We start from the raw sequence: 10,037 nt of genomic DNA, 5'->3' as shown, positions 1-10,037 counted from the left end.
AGCAGCTTACAAGAAGACCAAGAAGGAATAATAAAAAGATCTGCTGATAAAAGAAATGCTGTCCATGCTAAGGATACATAGTGCACACACGTGGAGTCACTCCTTTATTCTTCCCACAAGAGCAAATTCTGGACATTTCTGACAGCTGCGTGTTATTATTTCTAGGTTAGGACAATTTCTGGGTTATCTGTCCCTTAAGAAACAACTTAACATAAAATAGAATGAAAATGTAAAGTAAAAACATTTTAACAAGCAACCATCCCAGACTGTTAAAACCACTTTCCCAAGGAAACACTTCAGCCAGCTTGTGCTAATAAATCATTTATTTAAAAAATAAAACCATAATAAATTACAGTACTGGAATAGGATCTCCCATAATCACAATGTAAAGAAATCTAATATAAATAAAGCCTTTGCAAAAATAAATAAAAAACATAAAAATCAATATAAAAATGCAGTTAAAACGGCACTTATATTACACCTGAATAATAACCCTTTTCTTAATATTGCTGTGCGCAGCAATATTAAGAAGATGCTGAACACTAATGCATAGTTATACCCACTATGTTAACACAGACATAAGAAACACTAAGGATACAGCACAACAAGGCCAGTAAACCTTTGGAAATTAATCAAAAACATGTTTCACACAAAGCTTAAACCTTGACATTTAACAACCAACTCAACTGAAGGGTTGTGCCAGGAAACTAGACCTTTTTAATTATCTAGATTCTGTTTCGCTAACGCCACATTTAAACACATATCAGAGAACCAATTATACAGACAAAATTAAGAATTTCACAGGACTGTTTGCTTTCATGCAATGCTAAAAGGTGATTAAATGCAGTGACTTTATTATTTTATTATTTAGTTTTTATTTTATTTATTTAGACTAAATTATTTAGTCTATCTGCTTCACTGAATGAGTGTCAAATCGATTACAGAGTTGAAATCCTATACATAATGTAGAATTTTGTGCATATATTGAAGATAAAAGGTTCACATGTACCCATAAATATAATATTAAATGCCTAACTTGTCAAGATCCTCGAATGATTTAATACGATAAGGTTGGTTTCCTAGAATTTCCTTCCTAGAGGGCAATTTTAAACAGTTTATAAACGGAAACACGTGCCTGTCATCTAGGAAGCAACCTCTGCTTGCTCTTCCTGAAAGGATTAAATCGTCATAGACCACATGATATGGATGTGTTATATAGATATTTAATCACACAGCCTTTTAATATCTAAATGCTCAATAAAGAGATCAAGTGGGAACCGAGTCCCCATGTGTACACATAACTAGAGGGACTGTAATAAAGATTTGTTTGCGTGCTTCCTTTCCTATTTGCTTAAACAGGGAAAGGGGATTCAAATTTAGGTCATGTTCAGGGAGAGCAAGTGTCCATAGCCTCTGAAATAACACACAGTTCACATTTATACATCTTTTAAAATTGCCCTCCAGAATGCAAATGTTTGGAAAGTGAATTTAATCATATTAAACCATTTGGGGACCCTGACAGGCAAGCAGAAGAATTTCATATTATATCATTAGGTATACAGGAATACGAACTTTATAATCTACAGAGGTAGGATCGGGGTTTATTAGATCTCCCTTGAGAGCAAAAAAAGATTTTGCTTCAGTTTATACTTTTAAGTTGCACCTTAAAAGCTTTTTAATTGTTAACAATGAACTGACTTTCTGGAAGTGAAAACTGCAGGAAAAAAACCCTATTTAGTGTAAACAGGGCACTTTCTCAACATGGTGAAGGCAAGCTCACACAACTAGCAATTCAACGAGATGGAAATACTATGAGAGCACAGCTTTAAGGGTACTGTTTTTTTCCAGAAAAAACTGAAATATATTTAAATAAGGACCTGTATCATTAAAAATATATATAAAAATTATACTACAAATCCAATAAGACGAAACTACAAGAATATCAACATTTCTACATTTAATGATATACCATAACTTTAAATGTACTAAGAATTATGAGACCACAATATCAACTAGTAAAAATTGTGAAACCCTCTCTAGCTTTTTAAAACTGATATAGAAATATAAATATATGTGTATTCTTTAAGTCTAAGTAGTAAATGTCTCAAGAACTGAATCAACTGAAGAAGCTGGTGACTTTGTGTAGAAAGGCTGAAACAACAGTTCCCCTGCTTAGTATCAAAAAGCACTAAGGAAATCATAATGTTCCATTTTTACCTGCTCACTTACAAAGAAATTACTTCCTGGAATATCTGAATGAACTCACCTAACATAACATGTTGGTTTTTCCTCTTTCTCAACCTATCCTTATTGCTTCTTGATTTTGGAGTGTGTTCACTGTATACACAATTAGCTTCTAACATTTTTGGGAATTTAAATTTGTACAGCCGATGCAGCTGAATAAAGAGTTTTTGCTGCTTTTGGTCAATAAGTAAAAGGAATATTGGAGAAAAATGTCCTAAAAGAGCATGGAACACATCAAAATGATCCTGGTTGCTCCTAAAGACATTTATTTGAGAGCACAGTAATTCAGAGCAGCAAGTGCAAAGCTTAGTAAAGGAATGCCAAAAATGTTCTCCTAAATTTGAAGTTACAAAACCATGACCAGTATGGACTTTTAATAACAAGGGGAAGGTTCTTTACTTTTAAATATTAGTCACATGTTTTGCTTCAATATTGCAGCTAATTGCAGGACAGTCCACCATGCCAACAATGATAACCTAACGTGACAGTATCTTTGGATTCTCAGTGTTAAATGTGGTTGACCATGCTCTATCACAATACTAACTGTATACAGAGGCACTTAAGACTTTATTTCTGGATGTGTAAAACAAACCAATCCCACAGCACAAACCAGTGAGTAAACATCAAACTTATTTTTTTTCAGAGTCACAGTTTTAGGTGTAATAAAATCAGTCACAAGTTTGACTTACTGTGACAGAGTAAATCTGTGGTTAAATGAGACACGATATAGAGCATGCTACTGGTGAAAACACAGACCTGTTAAAATGTCACAAAAAACATTTGCTGAAACAACGCAATGCACAAAGCTTGCGCATGGCTGAACCGATAAAGCATGGCTGTTTCAATAGTAAGGAGTACTGGGGGTGACATGTCAGGACCTTGGTCCAAATGTGATGTTCCGTTGTCGAAACCACAGGCAAAGTAATGCTTATTTAAATATGTGATCAGCTTGACACGGTTTTTAATTCTACACACAAAACTACCTTTTCAAAAAGAAAAAAACAGCAGTTACAGACTGTGAAGATTATGCTAAATATTAACATATCATACCAATTGATATAGAATTTCATTGACAATAACTCCCCAGTGTGACTTCAGCTCTTAAAGAAATGTAGCCAGGACAAGAAAGCAAAACACTTGATTATATTATCATATATCATCTGGGACACTGTCATGGAGTGGAAAAAGAAAAATTCTAAACAGCTGCCTCCAAAAAGACTGCATGCGACTCAGCACTTTTTTAAGGATTTAAAAAGACGCACTTGACATACAGATTAAAAAAGGCCCCTCAAAAAGAAAAAAAAGTAAAATAAGAAATAATAAACCAGAAAATTAAATCAATGCAATTATTTCAAATACATTTTCACTTTTCAGAATATGTTTGATAAGAAATTTTGTGTTAACAGGTATGGAACCATTTGTTCCAATCTGGAGTAGACTTAGCTGAAACAGTCAAATCAGCTCAAAATGTGCTATACTTGGCTGAGATACTTGTCGCTCTTAAGCTTGCCAGAGGTCACAGCTCAACTTCAGACCTGTCAGCCTCAATCCTGTAAACGCTGACAAAAAGGCCGATCATCCTGAGGAGCCTGCTTGGCATCAACACCGTGTCACATGGTACACATATAACCCAGGGTCCTGTGCCAAGGCCTGAACAAATGAAGGTTACCCAGGAAACGGAGAAGACACGCAAAAAAAAAGTTTCAACCCTCAACTCCCTTTGACAAAATCAATATAATAAAAGAAAGGAGGGATTAATGATAAGGCCCAAAGATAATGGCTTTTATATTAAGCAGGACAAAGACCTAGAGACTCAATAATATCTTCCTGGATTCCATTTTTAACCTTAAGGGTTTTTTGATAAAAAAGGCTACACATTTATATATAGGTTTCAGCTGGAAGGGGGGAAACAGAAAAAACAACTACTTCTATACCCCACTTTTTGTGTCTGCTAAACAGGGAATCATTACTACAGCTGTTAAACCACAACAGCTTTGCAATATTGGGGGTTACAAGCTCAGTCTCAGAAAATTCCAGGGAGAAGTATGGTTATTTCCCAAAAACCTTTCAAAATGGCTTCCTGCCTTCTGGGGGCTGAGCTTCTTCCATCTGCCTATAGGTGACTGGGAAAGTCATAGAGGACTCGCAGAGGCTGCCTTTTCCTGAAAGGAAAGAACCACAGGATCTTCCAGCGTGTGCCAAAAACCTCCGCAAAGGTCTGCTGCCATGGCTTTCTGAGCCTGGACCTGGAGAGAGAGAGCATTCGTGAGACCAGAGAGCACGCTCCTGCGGGGAGCTACAGTCAATCCCAACAACAGAAGGATAGAGAGGGAGAGAGGGAGAGGGCCTGGAGGACTGCGAACTGAAGGGGTTACTATGGCCTCTGCGTGATGCAGTTTTGGCCGCAGTATTCTTCGCACTCGCAAAAACAATGGGGCCGAACACAAGTACAAAAAAGTCTAAACACGAGTTGAAAAACTTAGGGCCAAACTAGGAACCTTTTTCATGGCTTTAAAGCCGCTAGCGGTCAAGTAAAATAACAATCGGGGAGCAGTTCAGATCTACATTGCTAGAACTACAGTAGCATTTATATTCTCTTCACCTTCTTTTGTGTTCTCTTAACTGTTGTGCTGCTGGCGAACTACCCTTGACTCATTTATAAACCAGACAAAACAGTCGAGCAAAATTAATCTTATTCAGCTGAAACCTTCAAAGCCATCCGCGCAGCCAACAGTCACCGAAATTGAAAGTTCAGCGGCAACTTGCAAACAATACAGATTTTTATTTCTTGATCGATCTGATTTGACTACATCACCCTTAAAATCTCTAAACAAAGACAGAGAAAATCTTTCTAAGAGTAAAAGGAAATACAAGACAATAAAAAGGAACACCTCAGCAATACAATAAGCCTGTCCTTTTCTTATCCAAATACAATTCTGGTACAACTGCTTCACACAGGGAATTATCATAGTATGGGAATTGTGGCTCTTTGTAGCTTACTGTTGAAGCAAGATGCGTCTGTTTTAAATACAATGCATTAGATTCAAACTTTTACCTTCAGGTAGGAAACTTTGCAAGCTACAGTGATGCCAAGAAACCCTTGAGGAAATATAATTCAATTATGTAAAATTTGTTTTATGTTATGCATAAGACTGTTTTGATGAATTCTGATATGTCATAGTGGTGTGCTTGGAACAAAGGAAACACTATTAGTCCTCAGTGGTTAACTCAAACAGTCTGGGTCACAGACATGACTTGTTTGACAACAAATAATGACAGGCATTTGCTGCCAAAAGCCTAACAGCAGACTGACAGCACAAGACACAGAATCTTGACTTCCTTCCTCTTCTTCATATTTTTAACCTTGGTCAGGTGTGTCTGAATAAAAATGACATGCATCACCTTGTTTTAAATCCCCATCTCTAAAATGAACAGGGGATAAATGAAGCATGGAATACTCACGTTTCATCATAATAATGTGACATTTTCTCAATGGTAGTCATGTCCTGCAAAGAAAATGAAAAAGACTTGCATTATCATTCTGCTGGCTGTGCAAGCCAACTGTTGTACAGCCCAGAGCTGCAGCCACAGGACCAGGAAACTCTGTTAAATGCACATTTGCTGTTAGTTACACACACACTTCAGACAACAAAACAACATTGTATGAATTATTTGAGAAATCATGAGGCTCAGACAGAGAGAAAAAGTTATGAGCCTATAAGAAGTATAAGAAAAAAGAATAATGGGCAAAAAAAGCAATGTCCTGATTCGTACAGCTTATCCATGAAGGCTTATTTTTATAACTTCTGGGAGAGGTGACACCGCCAAATATGGACTCAATGGGGGGTGAAGACTTATGCAATCAGTTATTTTCTGATACATATCATTTTAATTCATTAAGGAGGATCTGTAGAATTTTATTTTGACTTTGACATTACAGAGTGTGTTGATCTATAGCAAAAAATCCCAATTAGCTACATTATGATTCCATATTGTAACACAATGAAATATGAATAGGTCCAAGGGGGGCAAATACTTTGGATAGCCACTGTATGAGCCTATACCGCTGTAAGAATAAACCTTTGAGCAGGGAAGCAGGACATCACAGATCACATTTAGATTTTCAATGTGTTTCTAAAGTATTAACAACAGCCACAATCATTATATTCAAGTTCCCAACTGAAAACATGCAGAAAAGGTGACACATTATTTAGGCAAGAAGCAAAAGGTCAGTAGGATGAAAATCACAGGGAAGGTTCAATACTTCAAACAGATTACTTGCAAAAATACGCCTACATTTCTCATGATGATTGAGAACATGTAATGCAGTTGAGAGTACTTCTCTCAACCCATAGTCTAACACAGCAATGTTTCATGAGTCAATCACATGGAGGTTTTTGGAAATTGTCCTGGCAGACAACACATTTGACTGCAAGCACATGAATGACAATTTAATTGGAAAAAAAAACATTCTCTCAACTGACATTGTACAGCAATGCAGATAATGTTTCCTTTCAGACTTGAAAGCACGGTTTTGATAAATGAATTGCTTGCAAATATTTAAGCATGAAAAACCTTTTCTGATTGCTCATCTGAACATTTCAGTGAAAGAAATATAAAGGATCGGTTTGAAAATGTACAGTATGTGGACAAAGTGGGATCTGACTGGCCCTCTGCACTCATGCTCGCGTTATAACTGATGCACTGATTGAACTGTGATCTCTCTCTTGGACTCTGAGATGCGAGAATCCTCCAGTATAAGATGCTGCAGACAGATGTAACTCTGAACCATGTTTCCCTGTCACAATCACCGGACTGCTGAGAGCCACAACTTCCTCATTAGACCTCGCATCATCTTCTTTCTGCACCCAGCAATGCGGTAAAGCTGAGCTTTTCTGGAATCGTCAGAACCTGATGTCCCTGCGGGTAACTCTGCTGTCTCCTGCCTGACCCCCAGCCCCTGTGACATGCTGTGAGTCAGAACAGACACCCTATAATTGCTCTCCACGTAGGGTGGCTTTCTTGTGGATATAAAAGCACACACGAAGTTCCAAATGAGCAATGTATTCAGTTTACCACACTACAAAAAAACTACAGGCATCCAACTCCAATGAAAACAGTGATATAACAATGATCATGGGGTGTTTAAGTTTACAGAAGAGATTTACTTGCAGGCATTATCTTGTGGTGAAAGTGATATGTGCCTCATGCATAAGAGGTCTCATACCCTGTTATTTTTCTTCTGTGAATCTTGATACTAAATGCTGTACTGTATGACCTCAAAGTCCTTAATAATTACATTCAATGCAACAAAACCAGAAGATAAAATGACAAAACAAAGCAGAAAATAAAGTATTTTTAGACAGGTTATCCTTCAAGAATAGTGCTACCACACTTCTAAACTCAGCAAATTCAAATGGCAACACTCTAAATTGTGTACATCACCGAGCGCGTGTGTTTATTCCAAGTGACATACAGTAACTGATGTTCAGGCACATATTTCTCCAGCTCTTAAAAGCAGAAGCTTCTTTTGTTGGAGAACTATCTGGGGGTGTGAGGTATATTTTTTAACTATGACAGGAAGTTGGTATGTGGCCAAGTATGCCAAGTTCCTCCTCCCTGTCCTCCCTGCTCTCCCTCAGGAGGGGTCCTGGGCTTTGTGCTCAGCCAGTGGTCGAGTGGCATTTCCTGACAGCGACACGAGCCCCTGAGTAAGAACTGACACTAGGGGAAGGCTGCCTTCTACTGAGCCAGTAACAATGTCTGTCTTGTCCTGAGGCCACTCCTCCGCCATCGCACATTCAGAGGTCAGGGGTCACTCAAGTTTCATTTTTAAAGTCATAAGCTTGAGACTGCATATAAACAAAGGGGCTCATACGCAATTAATTTGGATCTTCTTCACAGGGGAAGTGTCAATAAAATCATATTAAGGTTTGCTGTTCAATTACATATTGCTGTATATTGCCTCCCATACAGTACGTAGCACTGAAAGATTTGATGTTGTTCATAAATAATAATAATATAATATATAATAATCCATAATAATAAGTAGCTGATGATGTTTTTTTCATTTTTGACTTCTCTGAAATGTGTGAATAAAATCAGCGTTTTGATGAACATTACATTAAGATTTAGACCCTTAACATCTTATTCCAGGTTTTATCTGAATATTTACTTATTTAAACCCACACTGTACATTTTGTTATTTTATTAATCTTCTTGTCCTGTATTGTTTTATGCATGACATGCTGGATACATTATCATCTCTTGTGTTTTGCAGGAGAACTTCCTATTGAAACCAGAGATGGGACACTACAGTTCAAATGAGCAAAGAAACCCTTTCTTCCTCATTTCAGCAAAATAATCACTGACTGCCACACTTCACCTTCTGTGCTCAAGTGGTGAAATACACAAGCACACAACACTGCCATATAGCATTTTTAACAGTTTTGCAATGGCTTCCCAGCAGATGTTTGATTGAATTACACAGACTAGGCAGCGCATGGCTCACTGTGTTAGAAGATGCACACGTGCTTGCACAGGGAAACAGCAGCTGTACAGTTTTCCTGCTCATATGACCAACGGATTACAAAAAAAAGAAAAACCTTTCTTTCTTTTCCATGTGTATGATATGCACAACTGGAATTTGAGCATCTTAATAATTATGAATAAAATGTGAGCACTGTGAATTACCTCCAGAAACATCATAATGCCATTCTTGCTTCAAATGATCTGTAACAGTCTGCTTTCCTCGAAGAAAGCTGGTGAAGCAGTAAATCAGCCACATTAGACTGGACTGAATCAGAAAACTGTACTTTTTTTTTTGCTTTTTACTTCAGAAAGGATTGCCTTTTTTCATCTTCAGTGCCTCAGGCAAACAAACGGAGCCACATGTGTAAGAACATCTGGATAAATGGAGGCACTTCCTTCATGGAATCTTCCCTTTAAACAAGAAATGTAAGCCTTAAAATCAGATCCCAGATTAGTCTCAGCAAAGGCACAGCTCTGTTTAAACATCTGGTAGCACAGGGTTGGAAGATCAGACTTTTAGATGGAAAATAAGATTAGGTTATCTGTTATTTTTAAAGGGTACGAGTAATTTCTAATTATTTTAACTGGGTCAGAGTTAATCCTCTTTCTCAGCCCTCACACGATGCCTTCAATTAAAGGATCACAGTCAAAAGTGATTATCCCGTTACCTACAAACCCATTCGAAAAGGGGGATTTTCCTTTGATATGCTACTATAGACAACAGATTGTGAATTACCACTAAATACCTTCAACAAAATGTCAAAACAGCTAGGGATATGGGGATGTGCTTGATACTGTTTTGATTAAAACAGCGCAAGCAGTTTATTGTTTCACAGCAGAAATCTGTTACCATTTATAGTCCACATTATAAACACAGGAAACATTTCCTTAGCTTAGCAGGACAGATTCTCAATTTCTTCCTCTCCTGCCTTTACAACCAAAAAGCATTGTCATAATTGGCCAATTTTTATCACTATTTTCTTTAAAATACCATACTGTAAGTACAAAATTACCTTTGTATCTGTACACCTTACATTTTATTTCATTATAGGGAGTCTGGGTAGGACTGGATTTCATACCTAGTGATAATGCAGCTCTTCTAAGGTACGATTAAAGGTATTCAAACAGAAGCAGGCTAAAATTAAGTCTCATGCAGGTTACGTGAGGATATTAGGATGTGCCAGCAACTGGCAGGTTCCCATATAACTAAATTCTCTTAAGAGTATTAGAGACATCACTTCCCTACTTTATAAAATTTATAT

At 37.2% G+C, this 10,037-nt stretch overlaps 1 protein-coding gene across 1 annotated transcript in view; it reads right to left on the bottom strand.

Annotated features, from left to right (window-relative positions):
• Positions 1–305: 305 nt before the first annotated feature.
• zdhhc21 (zDHHC palmitoyltransferase 21) overlaps positions 306–10,037 on the bottom strand; it is a 33,353-nt gene continuing 23,621 nt past the window's right edge. Inside the window, exons 8-9 of the mRNA XM_088924392.1 lie at positions 5,707–5,750; positions 306–4,490 (exon numbers count right to left, since the gene is read on the bottom strand). Of these exons, the coding sequence (XP_088780518.1) occupies positions 4,358–4,490; positions 5,707–5,750 (177 nt within the window). The 3' untranslated portion in view covers positions 306–4,357. The remainder of the gene's footprint in view (positions 4,491–5,706; positions 5,751–10,037) is intronic.

The sequence above is a fragment of the Atractosteus spatula genome, chromosome 1 (assembly GCF_055471065.1).
Source record: "Atractosteus spatula isolate fAtrSpa1 chromosome 1, fAtrSpa1.hap1, whole genome shotgun sequence".
In the NCBI taxonomy this organism is placed as follows: Eukaryota; Metazoa; Chordata; class Actinopteri; order Semionotiformes; family Lepisosteidae; genus Atractosteus; species Atractosteus spatula.
This window is presented reverse-complemented; position numbering and strand designations above follow the sequence as displayed.